This window comes from Nyctereutes procyonoides, unplaced genomic scaffold, assembly GCF_905146905.1.
Source record: "Nyctereutes procyonoides isolate TBG_1078 unplaced genomic scaffold, NYPRO_anot_genome, whole genome shotgun sequence".
NCBI classification, from domain to species: domain Eukaryota; kingdom Metazoa; phylum Chordata; class Mammalia; order Carnivora; family Canidae; genus Nyctereutes; species Nyctereutes procyonoides.
The window spans coordinates 29,061,900-29,088,725 of record NW_026575048.1 but is presented as its reverse complement, the minus strand read 5'-3'; the positions used below and the strand labels follow the sequence as shown (position 1 = coordinate 29,088,725).

The 26,826-nt window shown below is 44.8% G+C and overlaps 1 protein-coding gene across 2 annotated transcripts in view; it reads right to left on the bottom strand.

Moving 5' to 3' along the window:
• The window catches only part of VIT (vitrin), a 102,962-nt gene that overhangs the window by 28,134 nt on the left and 48,002 nt on the right, over positions 1-26,826 (bottom strand). Inside the window, exons 5-10 of one of the 2 annotated variants that reach the window (XM_055327690.1) lie at positions 24,759-24,892; positions 19,690-19,767; positions 13,822-14,013; positions 8,856-8,912; positions 2,088-2,132; positions 513-575 (exon numbers count right to left, since the gene is read on the bottom strand). In XM_055327690.1, the coding sequence (XP_055183665.1) occupies positions 513-575; positions 2,088-2,132; positions 8,856-8,912; positions 13,822-14,013; positions 19,690-19,767; positions 24,759-24,892 (569 nt within the window). The remainder of the gene's footprint in view (positions 1-512; positions 576-2,087; positions 2,133-8,855; positions 8,913-13,821; positions 14,014-19,689; positions 19,768-24,758; positions 24,893-26,826) is intronic. The other variant, XM_055327692.1, reaches the window with a different exon arrangement.

The following is a 26,826-nucleotide window of genomic DNA, read 5'->3' as shown; positions in this document are numbered from 1 at the left end:
GCAGACAGAAACAATCTCCCTGCCCCCACTGACCCCACCCCTAGAGGTCCTCATGGCGGTACCATTTATCCCAGTTGCTCAAATCATCTTCCTTGGCTTCCTCTCGCACACCTCCACCTCCAATCCTCTAGAGTCTTCCTTCTCTATCTTCCAAATCTGCCTATTTCTCCCCACATCCACTTCCAGCTCATGGCTCTGTCTGCCATCATGACCACTGGGCTACTGACCCTCCTGGCAAAGCAGTCTCTTCTTTTACCCCCACTCCTTTGTCTCCCCTTTACATCCCACCCTGTTGCCATAGTAATGTTTAAAAAGTCTGATCCTTTCCCCCTGGTGCACACAGTTTAAATCCTCCATTAGCTCCCCTTTCCCCTTAGAACGAAGTGACAGAAGAGAGGAGATAAATAGATCCAGGGTGGGAGAGAAGTGGGTTTGCGTGGGAGGAGTGGGGAGAGAGGGGAGCAGATCAGATGTCACAGTCGCTCTGGGTTTCTAGTTGTCAGTTCACTTACTTGGATCTCCCTGGGATACTGGCTCCAAAGACTGTGTGCTTAATTCTTCTTTTGGAACAAATCCTGGAAAGAACAGTAAAACTTTTGGTGACTTACAAGAACAGGAAGCATCTGGCCTTACCCCAGGGATGGGGACATAATGGATATTCACACCCAGCTTGGGGCGGGGGGGGGGGGGGCTTGGTTTAAGGCTGACTGTGCTCTTCTCCACACCACCCCCGCCTTCAGAGATAAGAATGAATTACTGACAGCCTACTAATGACACAGGACTCTCCTGGGTGCTCAGAGTGTTTGAAGTCAGAAGACTTGGGTCTGTTCCCTACTGCCTGTTAACTGAATCTATCTGAGCCTTAGTTTCCTTATCTGCAAGCCATAAGCACTTTGCCAGTGGAAATTATCCTTCTGTAAAATTCTGAAAATCTCAAGGTCAGGGCATGTGTCTTGCTCATCATGTAAACCTTCACTGTGCCTACCACATGTAGGTCCTTGGTCAACATTTGGTGACTGAGTCAATGAACAAAGATGGGTGAGACACTTGGACAGTCTAATGGGGGGGGGCAGTGCAGATATAGACTGCAGGGGAGGACCTAAGATCCAGTAATGCAAATAAATAAGAGGGTCCAGAAAGCAATCCCTCCCCTCTACAGCCTGAGATTAGAGGTAAAGCTGCAAAAGGGTTTTGTGCTTGTGGAGTGTGTGTGTGTGTGTGTGTGTGTGTGTGTATGTTGAATTTCATCCTTGGGGTCTTTTCTTTAGAGCCATTTACATGGGAGCCAAGTTCACACATGTAACATCTAAGGGTATAAAGATGATCAGTAAGAATCTTTTCAGGCTTGGGAAGGCCAGTGAGTTTCTCAGGCAGCACCAGAAGTTGGTCAGTTGGTCTCCTGGTTTTTCCGGATGCCTGGGAGCATCCTCCTAGAGGCTCTAGCAGAGCAGGAAGGGGGCTCTGCTCCCTCTTGGCTGCCATGAGCTTTCTCTAGGCTTGTTAGTTTTTCCAATTTGCCAAGCACATGATTTCATCTTTCCATGAAAGGTCAGTCTGCTCATCCCACTTCCTCGCATCATTTTAAAAATTCGCTTTGGGTGTCTAATGGCCTTTCTCAGCCAGGAGCCTCTCAGGGAAACTGTCTGAGGCTCCCTACTGGGGGGAGGGGGAGGAAGAAATGAGAGGCCAGCGTTCTCTCCTCCACCCTGTTGTCTCTCCCTACCAGTGAAATCTGCCCGCAGACCAAGAGCTGGGTTTGCTGTTGGAGTTCCAAACACTTAATTCAGTAAACAGTGAACAACACTCATTCACAGGAAGGGAAAGCTGGATCCCACTTTGCAAGGAAGGAAGAGGGAATAGAGGGAAGTCAGGGTGTGCCTCCAGATGGAGTGAGCATCGAAACCTAATTCTGGGGCAAGGAACTCACTCCCCTGTGGGTCTTAGTCTTCATGTTTCTCATTTCCCTTTTGTTATCCAATGCACAGCAGTGGCCTCTGCACCACCAGCTGGGTTATCAGATTCTCCTAATTCTGTAATCCTATGTGTCTCCATCTAGTCATGGCCAGGAGGTTGGGCTGTATAATTACCTGCATCTAAAAGGACCGATCCAGGTTTCCACAAGTCCATTTCCCCTAATTTTCAAAATTAAAAAGAAGCAAACTTGTTATTTAGGTGAAACCAGCAGAAGCTCTCAAATGAAGTGCCAGGATGATGACATCTTCCAGCTGTGGCAGAAAGTTCAGTAAAAGAACATGGGACCAGACTTTGAGATGAGGCCACCTAAAACCTATAGGATTTTCCCCTTGGAAAGCTTTGAAAACCAAAGACAGAAGCGTGTTTGCCCTTTCCTTTCATTCACTGTGCATCAAGAATCATAGAAAATAGGAATCCAGGGATTCAAGGGAACCTAAAAGCTCGTCCGATCCAAACCAATCCCCCCAGCATGCTTCTACAACATCCGTACCAAGTGACTGGATGGTTGGTGCCTTAAATACTTCCAGAGACAGGGAATTCATCATATACCCAATCAAGATAGTACATTCCTTCTTGAACCATTGAGACTGTTAGAAATTTTTTTCATTTTGATCTAAAATCTTAATCCAACGCTCCATCCACACTTTTTCAGCACCCAATATGTGCCCACCGTCATTTGAGGTACATTTGACTCACCCATCTGTTTATGTTCTCTTCCTTAGAACTATTCAGAACAAATCTGGCCGCTTCAGGGGGCAGGTAGTCCATTCATTTCCTGAGTCTCTGCTTCTCACTGCGCGCCGCAAGCAGAAGAAAGCAGAGCGGCACCTGGCATTTCTACCCGCAGTAAAATGTTTAACGCCTCCACTATAAACTGGTGCTGATAAAGTGGAAGGGGTGGTCAGGAAGGGGGGGATTCTTAGCCTGTGGTCCCTGATGGTTTTGGGGGAGTCATGGCCAGGAGGGGCTCAGAGGCAGCACAAAGGTGTTACGAAGCCTCTTGAGGACACCAATGATAGCTGTTTCTCTCCTTCTGTCCCTTCCTCCTCTCCCCACCTCCCCAGCTCAGAAACCCAAACTCTGAGGGCCTAATGAGCCCAGCAGGTCGCTGCATGCTGCAGTGATTAACACACTAGAAAGAAGTGATATTTCCCTTTGTATGATGGAGATGCCAGGCTGTTTTGAAAGGCAGACCGTGTTCGTGCACATTCAGATTTCACGGTGGGAGCGGAGTTTAATTCGGCTCAGCCATTACCCAGGTGTGTGATCTTAAACAAGCTGCACACCTTCTGTGAGCCTTAATTTCTTTGAATAACATTAGCAGGTTGGATGAGATGATCTCCCAGTTCAAATTTATGCTTTAGAGTTTAAACCTTTGGCTTCTTTAGCCTTATTTCTCTATCGCCACCTACTGGCAAAAACCTGTCCTTTCCCTACAGGAACAACAACCGCAAATGACCGCTCCCCCACCCCCCCACCCCCCCAAACCCTGGAGGGCTGGTGGTGTCTCTGTTTTCGCCTGAAGCTTTCAGTCCCCTCAAAGGCTACAGAGAATCAGAATGGCCAACATATTTCAGCAGGGGTCTCCACGCCCTCACATCCTGTCCTGCTAGCTGGTCCTTCTGTTGGTGCCGCTTCTATTTATTTGGGACAAGTATGAACCAAATCATTTTTCTCCAAAAGCTGAGGGCTGACAAATATTTGGACAGCTGAGGCTTGGTGTTTTTGGACTTGGTAGTAATGGCACGTAAGTTTGTGAGAACACTTACATTCTGGTGTCGGGAGGAACCAGGTGATGTGAGGATAAAAGGCGTGAGAAGGCCCATCCGGTGCCTACAGAAACCCAGCCGGGAGCTGGGGGGACTCGCTACCTTCCCTGACCTTTAGTTTTCTCCTGTGTAAAGCTGAGGTCATCAGCACTTATCCTGCCCTGCCTCCCATGGAGGGAAAAGTGTAAGGCAGTCTTACAACACAGGGACTTATTTCTGTGGCAGTCCTCTCTTGGTCATCTCATCGATACTATCAGTGTCTAAGAGGTGCCGGCTCTGAAGGATTCCCGTGGTAAGAACGTAGAACCATTAACAGGGAGAGCGTGCTTAGTGTCAGGCAGTGACCAAGCACTTTGCAAGGTTAAGTCACAATAACCCTGTGAGTCAGGTTAGAACTATGACCCCCATTTTAGAGGTGAGGAAACTGATGCACAGGGAGAGATGGAGCTGAATTGGAAGGCTGGGATCTGGAGCCCGCGATTAACCACCACCTGTTTGTCACACAGGAGTGAGGGCCACTTCAGCATGTCAGGGTACTGGGGTAGGCCCTGAAGAGAAACCACAACTCATACTAAAGGAGAGGGCCCGAAATCCCTGCTGTGAGACCCTGAAGGTGACCTTTGCACTGGTTACAGCTTCTGTTCCCTGCACATCTGGAAGCCACCAGCCCAGGACCCAAGCAGGAGCCGCAACACATGGCCCTTAGGCCTCTAAAGTTTTATGGGGCAGAAGCACAGGTGGCCCTTCAACTGCCTGGTTCCCCCGGCCCCCACCCAGAGATTCCCTTAGAGTGGGGGTGTGAGGAGGTGGCAGTCTGAGAAGCAGCAGGCTTCTGGAGCTGGGGCACCTCCACACCTCTGGCCCTTCAGCCTGGCTTCCTGCCCTGGGCCACACGTTTCCCTTGGACAACTCTCTCTTGCCATAGTGGAATGGCGGGTGCTCAGAGAGCAGCTGGCTGTGCCAATGGTGTCACCGTGCCCACGGCCTATTGCACCGGGGTTATCAGAGAGGGCTGAGGATAGGCCGCGGGTTCTGGGCATGAGCTGTCATCCCTGAGAAGCATCCATGGTCCTGGGTTTACACACAGGTTACCCTCCAAGCTCAGTGGGGGATACTGGTTTGGGACCTGGCAGTCTTTTCTCATGTAAACATTAACTCCATGGTTCACTTTCCAGGCCAGTGAAGCTTATTTGATCAAATACGGTAGCATGAAGCAGAATGGTTCTGAGGAAAAGTCACTGCATTCTAACTGAAGCCATCGGGAACACCCCTCCCTCCCCTGGGGAATATAGCAGGAGCAGCCATGCTAGCAAGGTGGCCTCTGTCCCCACCCAGAGATGCTTGGAGGAGGGGGTAAGATCTGGCAGTGATGGCTAGAGGGCAGAGGGCAGTGGCCTTGCCGATGACTGTGGAAGACCAGAATATGGGAACTTCTACCCATAGAGGCACAATTCTAGGATCTGAAAATATCCAGTTCATCTTTGTAGTTCTAAGCCACAGCACAGTGCCTGACATACAGCATGCTCAGTAAATATACATATTTCAAATTGTAGAACAGTTCCTCTGCAGTGGGGGTGGTGGCTTAAATTGGAGGTGTGTGAGGTTACATCTGTGGGCAGAAGGCACAGCAGGAAGGGTAGCAGGAATCATTCATTGGTTTTAAGTCTGGTGTCCTGTGGAGCAGAGGATGAAGTGTTGAGGTCAATGACTACCTCATTAGGTCCATATATAGCTGCTTGTATCTGTTAATTGGTTGCCCTAAACACAGATGAGGTATTTAGTGGGGCTCATGAGATTTGGTCCAATGAGGTGTATTTTTATCAGTGATAAGAATAGAAGCAAGCGGCATGTTAATCAATTTTGTGGATGACAGAAAAGTTGGAAGGGTAGTTAATACACTAAATGACAGAATTAAGATTCACGAAGATTGCAAGAGATGAAACTAATGGAGAATTTCATAGTGATAAGTGTGATGTTCTAAGTTGGGTTCAAAAACTCAACTGCACAAAAGTGGGATTGGTATGACCCACTTCTCTAGAAGTGCAAGAGAAAAAAGTCCTGGTGACTTGAGTCATCGCCAGTTCAGGAGGAGATGAACTGATGGGTTGACAGGACATCTCCCAAATGCAACTTGGGTTGTTTTAGTGGAGGCAGGTTAGGCTGAGAGAGGCAGTTCCCTGGCACACGGCCCCTGTGGCATCATGACCTGCTCTGCCTTATTCTGAGTCATGAAAGGACTGTAGTGTAGCTAACTGGGTGTACCACCAGTCACAGAAGGACCTGTGGGAGGAACTGGAGACATTTATCCTTGAAAAGATGAGCCCTAAAGGTGGACATGAAAGCTTCTTTCGTATATTTGAAAGGCTCTCAAATTCATGCTCTTAAAAATAATTGAAGACTCCAAAGGGATGTTGTTTGTGGGGGTCATATCTATTGTTTTTAATCATGTTAGAAATTGAAATAATGCATTCTTTCATTTGAAAAAAAAATATTAACTATTTTCCCATTTAAAAATAGAGCTATTGTGTTTTAACATACTTTCTATGGAAATAGCTGTTATTTAAAAGCAATTTGGTAAGAAGTGTAACAATTTTCTTCAATGTCTGGCATAATAAAAGACTGCCCAAATCTGATATCTGTTCATCATTCTGTGTGATATGTGTTTGGTTGAAGTACACAAAGAGTTGTGCAGTAGGAGATGCGAGGACCTCACAGAATCCCTGAAAGCCAAGTCCTCGGACCACACTTGGACAAGCTCTAGTTAGACAAATTCAGATCTGTGGCCCTAAGTTCTAGATAGTTCTGTCTAACAGTGAGGGGCAGGGAATCCCCTGACTGCTCACTCAAAGTAACCTGACCTGGGGCAAAGGCCTCTATCTGGCGTGCCACAAGGGTCTCATTTGTTTGATGGGGAATGAGACCAGATGCACTTTATGCAATTCTTCCCAATTCCATGTTTTGATGGTTTTCTAGCCAAAGAATTGGGTGACTTGCCTGATAGACATGATTACCTCTGGTGTGAGCACCTGCAGAAGGGCATCTAAGAACCCCAAACGTTCTGGGCTGCCTTTTTGCACCGTGTACGAGTGGCTTCTGTCCTGGGAGAGAAGCCTGCAGGAGCCCCCAGGAGGCAATGGGACCAGTGAAGTCTGGGTTCCCCTCGGTCTAGGAGGCACTCCAGAGGCCAAGGGCTCCCTGGGAGTGGGTGGGAGGCTCAGAGCAAAGTGCCAGGGATGAGGATGGAGGGAGAGGAGTGACAGAAACAGGTAGGATTTGAGGGTACAAAGGGAGTGGGGAGCATCTGGGAGGCTTGAGAGAGAACATAACTGCTGGGAGCATGCAGGAGGATGGGAACAAAACAGGGGCTCACAGCTAGAGAACCAGAGGTAGTAAGGGTAGCAAAAGGGAATGGGATCAAACACGTAAAATAACCTGGGGTTGTTGGCAGTAAAAAAAAATAGGAGCTGGAGATCAGGTAATGTTCCTCGATGCCGACCACCCCCTGAACCATGTTTGATTTGCGGTGGTGTGTCTGGGTCAAATTTGAGCTCAATCCCAGAGGCAGGTTCTGGGGTGTGCAAGGTGGGGGCATAGGTTGCCCTTCTGGGACCTCTCAAACAGACTCAGCCCAGGAATGCTATTGAGTGTCCGGACTGCTAGAGCTTTTCTCTTTGGCACACTAAGAACAGACAAAGCAAACAGACATTTCCCTAGAGGTGAAAACCCCTTGGCCTGCCCGCACACTCTGGTGATGTGGAGATGAGCTGCAGAGGCTAGCAGGGAGCATGTGAGGAGTAGGGAATGTGCAAGTGCCCTGGGGCAGCAATGGTCCCCAGGTTGACCTGTGCTCTGGTAGGTTTCTGGAAAGCAGCTCTGGGATAATCCTGACTTTGGCCACCCGAGGGGATTATACAGCACTGGCTGATTTACATGCAACCAGCAGTCTGCTCTCTTCCCTTAATTTTCCTCTTGATGAAAAGTGCCCCTGGGTCAGCTTTTCCTTGGAAGTCAGTTGAGCTGTCTGTGGTTTGCTCTCCTTTTGGGAGTTGTGGAGGAGTCAAAGATCCTAGCCAAGGGGACAGGAGGAGAGAGTGCCCCATGCTTGGCTGCCTGAAGAGCCCCATGGGCCGGGAGAGGGCTAAGATGGCCTAGGGGAGTTCTTGCTTTGCCCAGCGACCTGATTCTTAAAATCTTTTGTCCAGGACAGCAACATGTGCTTTGGCAAAGGTACACCTGTGCCACTCCTAGATGCTAGTCCTGTTTGGGGGACCACATGGAGCTGCTGCTCTGATCCAGTATCAAAGCAAAACAGAACCTACAGTCTCTAGGAATCTTTTAACGTGTGGAGGATGTCCTAGTATCCCCCTGCAAAAGTAAGACATGAGCTCCTTTCCTTGGGAGGTCCAGGCTTCCCAGGGCAGTGCCCCGTGGCTGCAAAAAGGTATTGTGTACTTCTATCAAGCGTATCAGCTTGTGGCCCAAGCCCTGAGCGGAATTTGTAGAAAGCATCCAGCCCTGCTCGATTTTCCTTTCTAACCTCTGCTGGCTTCACGGGCGTTGCAAGAAGGGCATTTGCCTCATCCCTCTGCAATCTCAGTGTTTGGGCCAAACCTTTAAAGGATGCACACAGAAGTGAGGAAAGGAGAGCCGGGGGGTGTCATAATTCATAGAATTCCTGGAGGCGAGAGAATGTGTTTCTATTCCCTCTATCAGAGGAGCATCCTGGCAAATCAGCTCTGCCCTTTCCTAGACAATGCTACAAAATGTTCTCTTTCTTTTACCCTAGTTCCTCCAGTACAAACCCCAGAGAGTATCCCTTTTCAGCTTTATAAGAGCCTAGTTACTGAATCCTCAGGAAGTTCTATCACAACCTCCACAAAATTGCCTCAAGGGAATGGCAATTGGTGAAAGCCTTGCTTATTTAATAGCTCCCTTGCTTCCCTTTCAAGTTTCCTTACAAGTTGGGCCCTTGAGTGGTATCTTCTGTTGGAATCACTGGTTTAAGGTTCTCTGTCCAAACCTAAATCAAATGGCAAGGACCTGGAAAGACAAACCTTACATAAAAACGCTGAACTTCCCCCAGAAGCTAGAAAGGTGAATTCAGGCTCTTACCTGCATTGGCGCGGGGGCTGTTTTGGCCACTTGCATCGCTGCTGGTAGACCAGAGATCTGTAATAACATGGGACTGGTCAGAGCATGAATTTTAATCAGTTCTCATTCTTTCCATGATCCAACCTAACAAGACACTGCCAAGGTCAGAACTAAGGTAAAGCTTTGTCCTTGGGCGGTCTGGACCTGCCCCAAGGAGGCACTGAAATGGAAAAAAGAGAGAGGGGAGTTAGCTCAAAACACAGACTCAAGATTCCAGGTAATAACAACCCTTGTATTTCACGATTGTCAAAGTAAGTATCTTTTATTAAAGTGCCATATTGTTTTTTACACGTCATTATACTTACAATAATTCTCCTCAACGGTGCCACTCCTGAGGAGGCGAAAGCAATCCTCCAGTAGCAATGTCACTTAACATTTAGCAATTTGCTTAAATGGCGTGAACACGGTATTGATGCAAATAACATTAGTTTTCAGTCATTTTAAAGGTACACAATGGGTTATCCTTAATTACTTTGGGAGAAAATCAAGTACACTTCAGTATTCATTATTTATCAGGCACTTTCTCTGAAGCAAGGCTCTGAAAGGGAGGAGAGGGGTGGGGGATATTGTAAAGAGAGATGCAAAGTCCATTTGGGGCCGGGAAGGGAGCCATGTCAAAATGAGCTGAGGAAAAAGAACCAAGTTTCATGGAGAGGAAGAGAGAGAAGTTCAGGGAATAATATCAGTTCCTCCAAAATCTGAATCTGTCCACAATCAACGTTTCACTCGTGTTGACTTTGTTCCAATTACTTGAATACAATGTCCAAATACCTTTGTTTTCCCTCTACTTGTAAAGATAGCACATGCTCACTGTAAAAATCTATAGCATGATAGGAAGAACTCGCCTGCAATCCCTCTATCCTGCAGGTACTGGTATGTATACAACTATGGTATAAAGCATTGGATCCCTTTCTCTATGCACACATTCTCACATATGACACATAGGCACCAAAATGAGATCATTGCCTGTGCTGTCTTGTAGCCTCCTTCTTTAACTTAACTATCTGTCACAGGCCAATCTCATGTCAGTAAATGCACATATTCATCAAAATATTAATAGCTGTGTGGTAATTGCTTTAACCATTCTGGTGGTGGACAATTAACCCACTTATACTTATTTTTCTATTAGGAATGACATCTGTGTCCAGGCTCCTTTTCACCCTCAGATGATATACTGTGGTAAGTGCAAATTTAGGGTTGTTTTTTTCCATGTTCTTGCCCAAACCATGTATTATTAGTTTCTTACGTGAATTGGTGAAAAAAAAAAAGACATGTTATTGCTTAATTTGCATTTATTGGACTTCTGGTAAGGTTGAACAACTTTTGTTATATTTATTGGTCTTTTCTAGTTCTTCCATTGTGGCTTGCCTGGTCATGCCCTTCACCTATTTTTCTATGGGAAGGCTTATTTTTTCCTTACTACTTGTAAGACTGGATTTTAAGTAAAAGTTCTACTGATACTTTAAAAGAAGATGAACTTTCAAAGAGGAGATAAACGTTGGTGAGAAGGGAAATTGTGTGTGGAGGGGATGGGTAGTTTTTGATGCTGGTCTTGCTCCTCCCTGGAAAGGTGAATGACCATGGCCATCAGCATGCCTTGCCACTAGGCGGCACTCTGCTCCCCTCCTTGGTCTACCCTTTGTGGGCAGATTTAATCTGTTAGGTCTGAGGCAACTGTGGCAGTTCTTGAAAGGATTTTCTTAAAATAATGCTCAGCAGAGCTACCTCAACCCTCGTAAGCCTATGGTAGATACAGCTGACCTTGCAGCAGGCCTTTTCCAGAACACATTCTTTGGCATATCTGTGGATCTGGTTCTACAGACTGCCCCCTCTGACCCTGGGATGTGGCTCTGCAGGTGCCTGGCGCCTGTGGGTTTCTATGGCATCTCCCATGAGGAACAGCCTCACTCCTGTCCCTCTGAGAAGTCTCTATTGCCCTGGCTCTTGGCTCCCTTGCCCACAGCCTTGACTCATTCCTTGCTATCTTGTTAGGTTTGCCTGTTCATCGGTCTGTTAAGGGGTGTCCCCTTCATTTTCCTTATTCTTCCACCTGTAACTACTCCTCTTCATGGGCTGGGAGAGCCTCTGTCTTTTCCCATTACAAAGTTTCCACTTTCCACTGGACTCCCTGCAGTTTCCTATGTTGTGTCTGAGAGGCACTCACAGACTCCAAATGCAGATTGTTTCTATTCTGGACACACTCTTCTAGATGTCCAAAGCTGAAGCGACCTGTTGCAGGGATCTTTGGTAGGATGTGTTCACAGGTGTAGCCCAAGATCCCAGAACAGTGCATGACACATAAGAGGCACTCAATAAATTTTTGTTGAATGAATAAGTTAGGTTTTACTTGGACATCCCTTCCACAACCAACTTCTAGAATCTTTTGAGGTTGGTCACATATAAAAGAGAGGAAAAAGCCCTTAATAAATGCAGTAACAACAACTCACTTGTCTATCAGCAGTAGGAGAGTTGCTCTGTTATAGTTGGCAGGACATTCTCAATTCATTTGAAGAGGAAAAGGGATTAACTGTGTACTAAATATTATTTAATATAGTTGAGCTAAAATATCACAGCAAATATCTATAGCCATACACTGATACAGACACTCATGAAAGTAGACTGGCAATTACCTGGGGCTGGGGAGGGAGGGATTAGTTAAGGGGCACAGAGCTTCTTTTTGGGATGAAAAAATGTTCTAGACTCAATCATAGTGATGGTTGCGCAACTTTGTGAATATACTAAGAACCACTGGATCGTACACTTTAAATGGGTGAATTGTATGAGATGTGGAAAGTAACTCAGTTAACTGTCATTAACAGAAAGACACGGGCACTCAAACCTCCACTTTCATTTCTCTTTGTACCTACAGAAAATCCTTTGAGTAGGTAATAGAATTTTTTTTCTCTGTCCTCTCTTCCCAGTTTGGCCCCTTTCTTGGCAGCCACAGGGGCTACAGCATGGCATGGAGCGCTTGCTCCGAGTGTTTGCCTGGCAGTGTGTGGGGCAGCAAGGGCGCGGGTGCTGGGCGAGGTGGAAGAGGAAAGCCAGTGGGCTGGGAGGCTGCTGTCCAACGGCCCTGTTCTCTGGCCAGGAATAATGAGGCTTTGCCAGGTTGGGAGCCACAACCTGAGGTGGTTGAGGTTTCTACAAGCACAGGCCAGTGAGTGTGGCACTGAGTTTCCAGGCTCCCTTTGTAGCCAAATAAATATGCCACGTGTTTAGTTACATGTGTTGTGTAAAAGCTGACCCTCCTCCAAGGAGGCACCAGGAGCAAACAACTTACTCAAGTAATTCAAGGTCTTTGAAAGAATCAAGGGCTCTAAAAGTCAAGAGCCTGAAGTTCAGAAAAAGGAAAACTCTTGGCTGTGGGACTCCCCCACCAGGCATGCTTTCTTCCCAACTACTTCTGCTGCTGCCAGGTGCTGTGTGTCTGTGCTCATGTCATCTGGGGGTCCATAGGAACAGGATGGGGGGTGTCCTATGCGTTCCAGATGCTATTTTTATGGTATTTTTATTTGGGGACTTTGTACCATTGCTTTTTCCATGGGTCATTCATTGGGCTAATAATACTCCTTGGTTCATAATTAGGAACATTGAATAATATGGTGCACAGGGTGCTGGGCACAGGAAAACCCAGACTGTATGCTTCATCATTGTTAGTATTAATCACAGTAGGAGTTGCTAGTGCCTGACATCTGACAGTGTCTGATGCCCCATGCATGCCCAGGTGGAGCAGGCCCCTGTTTCTTTGATAGCTTTGTTTGTGCCTAGGGTGTTTGTTTATGGCAGGAGTGCCTCCTGCAGAACAGTCACAGGAGAACCCAGCTGCTGGGGTGCCATCGCAGCTCTGCTGCTTCTCAGGTGGGTGGCCTAGGCCAACATCCTCCCTGCTCTACTCCCTGGTTTCCTCATCAGTACAAGGGATTAGTCAAAGTAGAAGTTGTAGGTCTACTTCATAGAGTTATGAGGAGGATTTCCTAGGCTGGTATTTGTAAGGTGCTTTGAAGAGTATCTAGCATGTTACAAGTGCTGATGTTATTTGTTAGAGAAAAAGATGAATAGATAGATGGCTGGGCTCTGATATGGAAGGGGGAAGGGCCATGCTGTGTGGCAGTAATGTCTGGAAGTTGGAGGTGAGGCTAAGGAGAACAAGTCCCAGGTACTTTCTCCTAGAAGGGAAAAATAGCCCCAGGTGGGAAATATTTAGAAAAACCTGCTAAGACAGTAGTGTCACTTCTGGGGCAGAATTTTCTAGACTCTTATCAGCAGACATTTAGAAGTGAGATGGGTGCTTATTAGCCAAGGGTGGCTTGCATAAAAGCATGTAGAAACTAGACATTGGGTTACCAGGTGAGCTCTTAAGATCCTTTTTTGATATAATGCCAAGATTAATTTCATAAAACTGACTTTGGTAAAACCTAAAATATAATTTAAGAGATGGATGCCTAAGAAGCAATCAGAAAAGGAATAAAAATTTAGCTATCTGGTTATTCCCATAGGAGTTTTTTGTTTTGTTTGCCTGTGATATTTGAAGACTTCTAGGAGTATACAGTGCATCACTTAAAACAAAACCCAACAGCATTTATGTTAAAACCTACTATTCCTTCAACTTGGCTTTTGTAGAAATGAGGATTTTGCAACGGGAAAGTTTCATGTAAGATCCTACCTTCCACAGTATGACAACAGTAGTCCTGTTATTAAGTCTCTTCAGCTCCTTCTACGTGGTTTGATTAGCTCTTAGCCTGGTCCTGAATTAGTATTAGGTTCAAGTCTACACTTGAGTCTGGACATACTCCTGGCCCAGGTCTTACTTTACCTCTCACCTGGCTCTCAAGATGGTCTCTCCACACAAGCATTCAGACCGTTACTCTGAAAGCCCAGTCTCCTACTTTTCTAGCACATGACAACACACAGTCTACCTACTGACCCAGCTCCCAGCTCCTGTGGCCCATGGGCTGTGATCTGAGGCTGCTGGTGGTAGAAACTGCAGATGGGGATGGCTTTGGCAGACTGGTGTGGCTGGCTTCGCTGGCAGTGGCTCCCGTTACCTGCATCAGGGTTACTGGCTGTGCAGTCGTTCCTGGAACTGATGGCTTCTGATAGGCCTTTGTGGCCTCACCTGTAAAGAAGGCAAAATTACACTGGGGCCTACAAAATGGCTGGTAGGCTCTTGAGGACAGAGACAAAATACATGCTTATTGAACACTGGCTTTGAGCAAAGACCTGTGCTAGTTGTTGCGGAAGGTAAAAACCACCTGTCTGAAAGGAATGCACAATCTGGATGGAGCAATGAGCCAATAAACCAAACACTAAATAACAATAAACTATTTAAACAGCGGTTAAATACTATAGCAATGTAGAACATGATTAACTGCCAAATTAATTTGCAAGACACCAGAAGCAGTGGTTCATAAACTTTCTTTCTCCCCCTTCCTTTTTTTTTTTTTTTAAAGATTTTATTTATTTATTTGAGAGACAGAGAGAAAGAGAGAACACAAGTGAAGGAGGGGCAGAGGGAGAGGGAGAAGCAGGCTCCCCATTGAGCAGGGAGCCAGATGTGGGGCTTGATCCCAGGAACTTGAGTCAAAGGTAGACTCTTAACCAACTGAGTCACCCAGGCACTCCCTTCCTCCCTCTCTTTTCTTTTCCTCCTTTCCTCCCTTCTTCCCTTCCTTCCTTTCTTCTGTGGAAGTTAGCATTGACCTAGGAATGGAAAGAACCTTCGGGGCTTTCACTATGACTTACTCTTAGAGAATACATTGTAGGTGTTCTGGCTTAAATTGGTTCATGACTAGTCAGCCAACTCCTCTGGGCCCCCATTTTCTCATCTGTAAAATAGGGTAACAGAAATAATTGGATGGTAAGGACCATCCCAGATTCTACTTCTAAATTGTACTCATGTGTAATGATTTAGATTGTTTCCATGGTTTTAAACAAGTCTTAATTTGCTAGTACTCTGGGGGCTCTGACAGCTTCTCTGAATGTTCAGAGCAAGGGGACAAGTGGCTACCCACTGGGCATTGCATATTGAACTGACAACCGTGGGTCTGTGCCAGAAGGAGACACAAAATGGTTCTGAAACTGAACAGTGGTCCCCAGTCCTGGGAGGGAACAAGGCTCCCAGTTACATTACATGTATCTCCTGAGCCCCACGGCCGGTATGCCAGCTTTAATACCAGTGCATCTGTAATCGATTCCTAGGGCTGCTATAACAGATTGCCACAAACTCCGTGGCTTAAAGCAGCAAAAAATTATTCTCTCACACTTTTGGAGGCCAAATGATGGAAATCAGTATTGCCGGGCTGAACTCCCTCGGGAGGCTCCGAGGTGGAATCTGCTTTCTGCTTCTTCCCTCATCTGGCTGCTGGCATTCCTTGGCTTATGGCCATACCCCTCTAGGCTTCAAGGCTGACATCCTCAGGTTTCTCTCTGCTCCATCTTGACATGACCTTCTCCTCCGTGTGTTATCAAATCTCCCTCTGTGCTGCCCCCAACCCCAGCTAATTCAGGATAATCTCCCCACGAAAGATCCTTAACTTAATCCCATCCACAAAGCCGTCTCCCTCCTCCATTTTTACTGTTTTGCCATATGCAGAAGAATCCACAGATTTCATGGACTAGGGCATGGGTACTTTGGTGGGGGTTGTTTTTCAGCTCACCCACAGCATCCTAGCTCTAGCTCCTGCTCTGCTTAGGGATACTGCATTCTTTGGCACATGGAACAGCAGCCAAGGGGATAGCACCTGAGATAAGAAGGTGCTCCACTCTTCCTGTGAACCATCCAACTTCCCCTTTGACAGTGTACACCATGCTGGCCTTGGACCAACCATGCAGACAAATGTGTGATGGGGCATTTAGGCCCACTACTCAGCTCTGGCATGTGTGTGTCTGCCACCCTGCGGCTGTCACCTTCTGTGGGAATCACAACACTGACTCAGGAGAGCAGGTTGACAGATGGTGCCCAGGCATAGGTTGGAGTGTGGCCACTCGGTCTGCTCTTGTAGACGTTAGGCCATCGGGGCAAGACACAGATCTCTCATTTACCCTGTGGTTGCTAACATCTGGTCATCTTTAAATCTGCCTGCCAGACAAATTGCTAAGGTGCTGGCACTGGCCTTGCAGGTTCACCCAGTCTTCATGACATCTTTGGGCAAAACTGAACCTGTGTGATTTGTGATATTTCCGTAACTTCAAAAGGAATTGGGTGTTCATAATAAGTCCTAGGCGAGTTTCTAGTTTCTCCAAAGTAGTCTTCTATCTTACCCTCCGGTAAATGCTCTGAAGTTATTTGCGCCTTGGCATGGGGATGCAGGCCCAGCTTGGATCTACTTCATACAGAGAAAAGCCACTTAACAGATGACTTGTATAGTTTATGAAATAGAATAAAATTATTAATTTAGAAAGATATATATAAAACCTACAGTGAGTATATTTTACTTGCAAAAATTATTCATTAAGCCACAATTGAAAATAAAATTTCTACTAGCAATAATGAACATTTTTGCCGCCTTACACTTATTAGATATTGAAACTATGAATTATCTTTTTCTCACATCATTGGCTAATACTGAGGTTTCTAAATACCCCGGTCTTCTTTTGCTAATACTGATTACTGGAGGACATTAAATATCTTGATGGCAGCCATTTGTGTTACTTGCTTAAAACACAGGTATTTTCAAGCATGTCATCAATTCAACCAACAGGTCTATCTCTGGTTTCCATGGTCTTCCATGGGCTGTTGTTTCTGCTTGCTCTCCTGCACAGAATAGAACTGTCTTTAAGATGAAAACAGAGAAAGAGCTCTACTCCAATTGCTCCCAATTCCTCATTGAACATAATGCCTGATGTGACCAAAGTGAATTCTTTTTTTTTTTTAAAGATTTATTTATTTATTTATGATAGACATAGAGAGAGAGAAAGAGGCAGAGACACAGGAGGAGGGAGAAGCAGGCTCCATGCCGGGAGCCCAACACGGGACTTGATCCCGGGACTCCAGGATTGTGCCCTGGGCCAAAGGCAGGCGCTAAACCCCTGAGCCACCCAGGGATCCCCAAAGTGAATTCTTCATAGCACCTGGACTCCTGACTTCAGCCCTCACCAGCTTGGCCACTAAAGTTCTTTGAGCCCGGTTCTTTAGCTGTAAAATGGAGATGGTCAGACCTACCCGGCAGGGCTGTTGTCATAATTAAAGATCATGTCTGTGAGGGTCCTGCACAGTGCTTAGCACATGGTAGGTACTCGATAAATAGCACTAGCTGACATTTATCATCATGTTATATATTATGTCCCCTTCCCCCAGTGTTTCCATAGGTGTCAAATGTGAGGTGCCATGAAAAAGGCATTGAAGCCAGTTTTTTTTTTAATTTTTTTAAACTTTTATTTATTTATGATAGTCACAGAGAGAGAGAGAGAGAGAGAGAGAGAGAGAGAGAGGCAGAGACACAGGCAGAGGGAGAAGCAGGCTCCATGCACCGGGAGCCCGACGTGGGATTCGATCCCGGGTCTCCAGGATCGTGCCCTGGGCCAAAGGCAGGCGCCAAACCGCTGCGCCACCCAGGGATCCCTTGAAGCCAGTTTATAGCAATGCCTGGAGTTCAGAGTGATGGGGAGGATTTGGATCTTCTCGCCAATACTCACTACAGGCCTCAAGGCTATACATGAGGGCAGGAAATGTAATATTCACTGAGCATCTACTATGCACCACTCTGAAGGCCTCTTTTACATAAGCATTCATATTTGATATTAATCATAATCCTGGAAGGCAATCCAAGAATTCCTATTTTTAGGGTAAGTAGTATATTTTCCAAGAGATCAAGACATTCTTTTTTTTTTTTTTAAGATCTTTTAATTTTTATTTATTCATGAGAGAGAGAGGCAGAGACACAGGCAGAGGCAGAAACAGGCAGAGGGAGAAACAGGCTTCATGCAGAAGCCTGATGCAAGACTCGATCCCAGGTCTCCAGGATCACGCCCTGGGCTGAAGGCGGCGCTAAACCACTGAGCCACCCGGGCTGCCCAAGAAATTCTATACATAAGGTCTCACAGACCATAGGTAGCAGAGCCAGGATTTGGACCCACAGTTGTTTGATTTCAAATTCCATATATTTTTCCTCAAAAGAGGAACAAGGTGGAAGGCAAGTCATGAATAGCCTCAAGGTTCCCGGATGTGGTTCCCATCAGAGGGTGGCCCAAAGTCCCCCTAGAGTTCTGGTGGAAGCTGGCTGACTCTCAAGGAGGGGTAGCCTCAGTGAGCACAGGCAGTGAGGGGCAGGAAGGTGTTAGGAAGTCAAGCATATTATCATAAACTTCAGCTTGATTTTCCTCTGGTGGGAGAGGCTGGGCAGATGGCCAAGATGAACCAGGAGAGGATCCTCCCACCACTAGCTCAGTAGCCTCTAGTAAAGATTTACTTTCCTTTCTCTTGCTGGAGTGCCAGCAATGTGCCTTCTCAGGTTTGGTGAGCTTCCACAAAACAACACTTACCTGTTTTTATTTAGCTCGGAGTAGCTGGAGACTCTAGCCAAGTAACAGCTGCCTGCCTGATGGTTGCTAACTGCCTGGGGAATTAGCGTTTAAATCTTAGGAACATCCATCCCCAGCAGGAACTGCACCAGGCACATCAAGATGCTTTTTTATTTTTATTTTTATTTTTTTAAGGTGCTTTCTATTTTTTGAGTGAGATATTTTCCCATGGAAGAAGGTTATTATGCTTTGAGGGGGTCATCCTAACCTGATTTTCCTGTTAACTCACAGTCTTGGAGGGATTAGGAAGCGGTTTTGTTGAGGGGGGGGGGGCAAGGCGAGAACAACTAACTGCTGGCCCTCACATCTTCATCTAATCTGCTCCCCCTAATCCCTATAGGAATTTTATCATTCGGGTTGCCACAAAGGGGGCCATCCTTTTATGGTTCTCACAGGAATTTTTTATTTGAATTGGCGAAACTTATTCTTTAATGAGACTATAATTTTAAGGAGCAGTTCCTCTAGAAGCTTGGTGAACCCCAAGTACCCTTATTATGTTTATGTTAGAAAGGGAAATTGATCCCTTTTCTTTGTGTGGGAAATCCAGTGTCCCCAAAGACATAGTCATGCATAGCCCAGTTCCCATTTTAACACAGAAACCTAGGAAATGGTATTTTCCTGGCCTGAGGTCTACCTGTACTTCACTTGTGGTTCACATGAAGCTGGGTAGGCTCAACCTCATAAACAGTGTATCTTTGTCTGGGTTATTTCAATTATCTGCTTTCTGTGAACACATACACCACCCCATCCCCTTTGCTGCCCTTCATTTCATACCTTAGCAGAGAGGTATGCTTTCAGCTGTCAGGGGGACATTTCTAGACAGAATGTCCTGTCATCATCTAAAGCAACAATACAGTACAATTGAAGGCAACAATCATTCTGAATGAAAATGACACAAACATAGAGATAATCTTGGAATTGCAAAAACAAAACCCCAAAATGAAAGCATCACTCTTTAGCCTAGCCATCTATCTCCTTGATGTCTGTGCCCCTGTTCTTGGCATCTGCTAAAATATTGCTGGAGTCAGTGGAGCTTGACCACTTAGGACGTTAATTTCTTTTTGTTGTTGTCGTTCAGACAATTTTTAAAATTTAAGTTCAATTTGCCGACATACAGTATAATACCCAGTGCGCATCACATCACGTGGCCTCCTTACCTCCCATCACCCAGTTATCCCCACTCCTTATCCCCCATTCAATTTCTACACTACCTCCTAAAACTCAGCGTTTGAAAACTCAGAAGATGTAGGTGAAAACTCTCATGAACACTTGCCTGTTTTGGCAGTGGGGCTTTTTGAGGATGAATATGTAAGAGCCGACGGGTAGGTTACATCCTTTTGGGGTTTACCTTCTGCAAAAAAGAAAAAGAATGATTTATTTCTAGAGCTAGAAGTTTTAGATGGCTCTGTTCTAGTAAGCGGATTCCCTCCTTCCTATGTCTCTCTCTTGAGTTCAATAAATCTGTTGGTCTCCCCCCAGCTGAATTGTTGATTATGATAAGAAAGTCAAGTGATGTTTTGTTTTCCTGTCTAGCCTGTGTTTTATTAATATTAGAAAGGAAGCAATAAAATCTCCATGACTTAGGGTTCACACTAGCAACCCTTATTCCACTCATGGAGATGTGACACATAAGCTAAGGTTTTCGTACATGTGGTGTTGAATGTTTAATTAGGTCAGTAGATGAATGTAAGAACACTCCCCGTGCTCTCTCCTTCTGGATGCTCCAGAGCTCTGGTCACAGATTGGCTGTGCAGAATGGCTCTCTCTCTCCCTTTCCCAGACCCTGTGGGAGCCATCTGAATTCCATGACACTAGAAAAACCTAAAAGGTTTCAAAATAAGCATTTGTTGCCCACCTAGGGAAAGATAATTTAGAGGCCAGAGGAGGAGAAGGAATGTTAATATGTATCAGGGAAACAAAGGAGGCATAAAAAAGAAAAACTATCGGGTGATTGGTGTTGGGTTAAGAAGGTACCAAACTTGATAGGACTAGAAATTCCCCGAGAAGGCTGCTTCCTACAAAGCCTTCCTCTGCCAGGAGACAATGCCGGACATTCCACCATAGGGGTTTTGCCCCACAGTGAGATGGAAAGTGTCACCTGGAGTCTAGAAGCCCTCTTGAAGGCAGGGAATCTGTCTCACTTGGTAACTGTTGAATCTGGGCCTAGAGCAGTGTCTGGCACACAGGAGATGCTCACTAAGTATTTCTTCAGAGAATTAATATCTTAATGCCTAGATCTCTGTTACAGCTCAGAGGCATCTCACCTGTAATCTAATATTTACATCTGATAATGAAAGCATTTTAACTCGCAACCTAGTAGTTTTGTAGGATAGGCTCAGCGAGGAGATGGTAAGGAGTGTTATATGGAGAGCCTGAGGGGTGCAAAAGTCTAGCGGAAGATTTTGCAAAAAGCCCTATTGACACAAGGGATTGCAGAGTCATGAAGTAGAAAGAATGACAGGGGCTCAGAACGGGTCTGAAACTGGGAATAAGAACATCTCAGTTTCTGTTTCTATTTGCCATTAAGTAATTGCCTCAATCCCTGAGACTCTCATTTTTCTCATTCGGAAAATATGGACAATGATATGGACCAATTTCATACATTAAGTTGTAGGGATTTAATGAAAAAAAAAAGTTAAAATGTCTTGGAACTAGATGTTACCAGAGAGATGTGAAGATTCTATGCTGGTATTACCTATAAATATCACTCAAAGTGGGAATGAGGCAAAATGTTTGGGCTTATGGAGTTATTTCATCTCATTAAAGTCCCCTGGGAACAGAGCTTGGCATTTCCAGGTCCCCCACCCTTGTCTGGGCCTCCTCCAAATAACAGTGATTGAGGTTATTTCGGCCTTGAAGAGGGCCCCACGGCTGTGTGCCTCGCTCTTTCAACAGAGAGCACTGCAGAGACATGGTCTCCCTCTGTTTACTATTCTTCTCACATCTAAAAATCCTATGGTTCTTTCTGCTTCTATTCAGAAAGGAAAAGGAACATGAGCTCAGTTTTCTGAAATGTGGATCAAAGAACAAATGGGCAGTATTAGGAGGTTCCTCTCTGACCTTTCCCATCCCTGGACTGTCAAAAGTTTGTGCAGAGCAAAAATGCACATCCTATATCCTGCTCCCATCCCAGGCCGTTGAAGTAAATGAACTAAAAGGAGCACAGTGATGTGTGAAGATTAGAAATAAAAACCTAGAGAGAGGTCATAGAGGCACCTGGGCCTTCAGAGGAGGATTCTGACCCAATCCAGCTAAACTTGGTAGCCTTGAGCCTCCATATAGTGGGGAGCCTGCCTTGGCTGTTGGCTGGTCAATACCTTTATGGGCACTGTGCTCTCTCAATTTACCCATCCGAAAGAGACTCCTAGCCATTGCAGAAGCACACATGTTTGTTATAATTGGCAAAAAGTGTTTGAGTTAAATGTCACTAGGTGAAATGAGGGGAGATGCAGGTTGAAATCCATAGGGAATAATCTCAGCAGATTGATTTTCATTTACAAAACCCAAAACATCAGGGATCCCTGGGTGGCTCAGCGATTTAGCACCTGCCCTCAGCCCAGGGCATGATCCTGGAGTCCAGGGATCAAGTCCCATGTCAGGCTCCCTGCAAGGAAGCCTCTCTCTCTCTCTCTCTCTCTCTCTCTCTCTCTCTATCTCTCTCTCTCTCATAAATAAATCTTTAAAAAAAATAACCAAAACCCAAAACATCTCTACTGTCTTGGAGTTAATTTTTTTTTAAACCTCTGTTGGGATTCTTTTTTTTTTTTTCAAGATTTTATTTATTTATTTATTTATTTATTTATTTATTTATTTATTCACTCATTCATTAGAGACACAGAGAGAGGCAGGCAGAGACACAGGCAGTGGTAGAAGCAGGCTCCATGCAGGAGCCTGATGTAGGACTCGATCCCGGGACTCCAGGATCACACCCTGGGCCAAAGGCAGACGCTCAACCACTGAGCCATCCAGGCATCCCTGTTGGGATTCTTAAATTGTAGGCTATACACTTAAGATGAAAACACTCTTATTTAGCCAGGAGCTATTTGGTAAACACCTATGTATAGATTATATTTCTCTCTATACTTGACAAATTTGTATTCTAGGTATTAGCATTTTCATATGGCCCCTAATCTAAATACTCACAGTACTGTGTTTGATGACTTTCCACTATCTGACAGAGAAACCAGTTTAATTTGAACCCTGGTTGTGCAGAATTCGGCAGGCAAGAGGAAACAGGTATCGCTCAAGTTGTGAAAAACCCTAAAAGGTCTGTTTGTAGTTCTACTAACACTCTGCTAATTGGGAGGATAGTAGGAGTTGGGGTATGGGATACAGAAAGGTACCAGAAAAATACCTAGACTGGAAGGCCTACTATATTACAAAACATTTCTCTCTTCCTCACTTCATTGGTCTTCCATTGGTAGTTGCTCAGGAGAGTCGCATGGCTGCTAATCTTGTTGGGATGCCAGGAAGCTCTGTTAGAATATAGTTTAAAGTCATGTGAAGCCTTTTTGAAGAAAATGGGAGATTCAAGGCCGAGAGCAAGGCAAGTATAAGACAACGATAGAACACTGTGTTGTGCTCAAATACCAATGAGGACATGTCAGAAAAGCGTGAAGGGCTCCCGCTGGCCAAACATGGAAAATTTGAGTGCCAAAAAGAATAATGATGATAATTAATTATAACATATTTTCGAAAACATCCATGGGTCCATATTGGTACTTGAAAAATAGGTGTGGAGAGGAGGAAATACCTCTTTTCTTTATATAAGAATACTTGCTAATAAATGGGAATGAGAGAATTAGAACAATTGTGCTTTTTCAATTTCTAGTGCAATTCTTGCTACTGCAAGGATCATCAACAGAAATTAAAACCACTGGGTGAATTTGTTGGGGAATGAGCTATTCATGCTGTTTGGAAGTATTACCCTACAGATTACTTATTAATTACAACAATCTTTACCATGAAGAGATGTTATAAAGTATCCAAGCAGTTAAGTTTAACATCAACAACAGTTCTACAAACTGACATTATTGTGCCTTCTGAGATGGCCAATGTGATACGCACAATGCATATACTATGATACTACCTGCGTAGTAAACTTGGCAAAATATTTAACCTGGATCCAATCATGAGGAAATAATTGGACATGTTTGTGGTCCAGATTGGGAGACATAGACTAGACAACTGGCTAGGATTTCTAAAACGCCATTGTCATTCATGACCAAAAAAGGTAGTGTGGTGGTAGCTAGTTCTAGATTAAAAGAGAGTAAATAAATGTGATAACTAAATGTAACAGATGATTTTTATTAGATCATGGATCCAAAAGAAAGAAACAAAGAAACAAAGAGGGGAGGGAAGGAGAGAGGAGGAGGAGGAAGAATTTACTATGAAGACTATTTTAGGATAACTGTATATAATTGGATAACTATTTGTTAGATAATATTATATCAATGTTAATTTTTTAGGTTTGGTACTGGTATCGTGGTATTTAAGAAAATGTTCTTGTTTTTACCAGATGTGTCCTGAAGTATTGAGGAATAAAGTGTCATAATGCCTTCAGCTTATTTTCACATGGATTAGAACAAAATAAAATAAATGATAAGTAGATAGATAAAGCAAATGTTCCTAGGTGAAGGGAATATGGGTATTCATTGTAGTATTCTTTCCATATTTCTTTCAACTAAAAACATTTCAAAATAAAAAGCTAGGTTGGGTAATTTCACAAAAATGGGCAAGGGCAGGTCATGATAATCCAGAGATACTCAGTCACCTTTTTGCTGTGAAAGCACAGTGGTCATTACCTCGCTGATATTACTTCATCAGAAGAGGGACAAAAAGAGTAAAAATGATTATCTGCAAAAATCCTAAGGAGCTAGATAGCAGGAACTGACTAGCGATACAATGAATGAAATAAAAAGAAATCTCAAAATTGTAGCTTGGTTCTCTAAGAGCCTATATCCCTATCCATTTATCAGAAATATTAAGGAATGAGGATCGAGATATGAGACATATTTGGCCTAACCAAAGGAGTAGTTAAAAAAACCCAAGTTATGAAATATAATTCACTTCATTAAAAGTTTGGATTACAGATAGCTTCAGTGTGTTTCAAATGAGCAATTGGAGCCTTTTAATATTTCCCGACTTTGTAGTGATTTATCACGGTAATTATAATTTATTATTTCATGATCTTAATTATCAGAAGAGCTAATGCTTCAGATTTTTTATGAAATGAGCTGAGCCATAAACTAAAACCAACAGAATGTAGAGCACATTTCATCCCGCGAGGTCACTTAAGCCAAGCGCCCAGGCATGGCAGCGCTTCCCAGAGCGTGGGCATACCTGAGACGATGAAGGACTCTCTCCAGCGTGGCAGGGACAGCGACTGGATGCCATTGGAATAACTCCCTTTATAGCCAGATTGTCCAGCAACTTTCCGAACAAGTATTTTCCCTCCTGAATTATCAAGCACACCACTGTGGGGAGAAACAAAAATATGAAGAACTGGAAAACATCATTTGACACAATCAGCAGATTATCCAACCAGCATCTATCTTTATTTTAAGATACGAAGGTGGGGACGCCTGGGTGGCTCAGCAGTTGAGCGTCTGCCTTTGGCTCAGGGCATGATCCTGGCACCTGGGATCTGGGATTGAGCACTGCATCGGGCTTCCTGTGGGAAGCCTGCTTCTCCCTCTGCTCATGTCTCTGCTTCTATCTCTCTGTGTCTCTCCTGAATAAATAAATCACTCTTTTTTAAAAAGCCTTATTTATTTTTGTTGCATTTCATTTATTTCTTAAAATATTTTTAAGATTTTATTTATTTATTTATTTATTTATTTATTTATTTATTTGAGAGGGAGAGAGAGAAAGAGGCAGAGACACAGGCAGAGACAGAAGCAGGCTCCATGCAGGGAGCCTGATGTGGGACTCGATCCCTGGTCTCCAGGATCATACCCTGGACTGAAGGCAGCGCTAAACCGCTGAGACATCCGGGCTGCCCAAATAAATAAATCTTAAAAAGAAAAATAAAGATACGAAAGCTTTGAGATTAAGAAAAGGTTTGCCTTAATTTGCAGCCCCCTACTTGTACCCCCCAAGAATGGCTCCTCCATCACATGGCCCAGCATCTGACCTCCAGGTCAGACATCCTCTTTCTTATCTCAGGGACCTGGTGGTTCTGTCAGGCAGCAATTTCTCTTGGTCACCACGCCTCAAATTTCTTTTCCTTGGTTTCCTCATTCCCACTAGTTCTTTTTAAGTAAAACTTCTTTCCTGACAATTTCTAGTGTGGTTTCGTGACCTCGCAGAATGACTCCGGTTATTTCGAAAGGCGGCCATGACATTTTACCAAGCAAATTACTCCTTCCATTCTGGGCCGGGGAAGGAAGGTGTGTAGAGAAACCGAACTCATTAAAAAAGATTTCCCAAGGACTAGCAATTGTTTCTTTAATTTCTAGGATTTTGAAGGTTTTAAATCCCGAGATGACAGCGACTGACCTATCTATGTGTTTGCCTTGTCCTATGAAGCAGGGCCTTCCTTCTGGTTCCTGAGCATCACTTCACATTGTCATTTCCTCGCCCCAAAACCTAAAATGGCTCCCATGGGTATCCGTGATTTATGGCACAGAGGGAGCTAAAAATGCGCTGAGGTTTGTTCTCATTAACACCCTCCCTTCCCTCCAGGAATGAGAGCGTTGCCGTTTCCTGCCCTCCCACCCCCATGAGTCAAGAATTTTCAACGCTCAACTGCTCAATGACCCAGAAGGAAAGAAAGTGCTAATAGTACTTGACGTGTAGAACACTTAATTGCTTTCAAGTCATGCCCATGTAAGGTTTCTCACTGGGTGCTGCTGGCAGACCTGTGAGTTGCAGAGCGGAGGCAATGCAATTGCTCCCATTTCACAGAATTGGGCTTGGACCGGTGGAGTGACTCAGCCCAGATTTTGTAACTAGAAAATTGCAAGGCAGGGATGCAAACCAAGGTCTAGCTGACCTTGGAATCCTGGGTTTATTCCATTTGGTCACAGTTGCCTCTCAGAGTCCAAAAGCATAAGCACCTCCTGATGCCAACTCCTCGTCTTTCCAAATCTTTTCAACCCTGCCTTCTCTTCTTTTGGGAGCTCAGAAGCAGTCACCTCATGTCTCCCAGCTGCAGCCAGGCTGGTCTCTGCTCCCCAACAGAGTACCTGGTTCCACTCATGTGTCTGTTCACACTGCTCTTTCACTCTAGAAAACCAACTCCCACTTCTGCTTGATGAGGCCTGGGCCCATCAGCACCCAACACTTTCTTCTCCACAGAGATTCTGAAAAGACCGTTACATCCCTTCCCAATGAGGCTTTAGAATCTTGTCTCTCAACCAAGACTCTGATTTTACTTAGTCTTGTGCTATTTCCTAAAGTTTGCTTG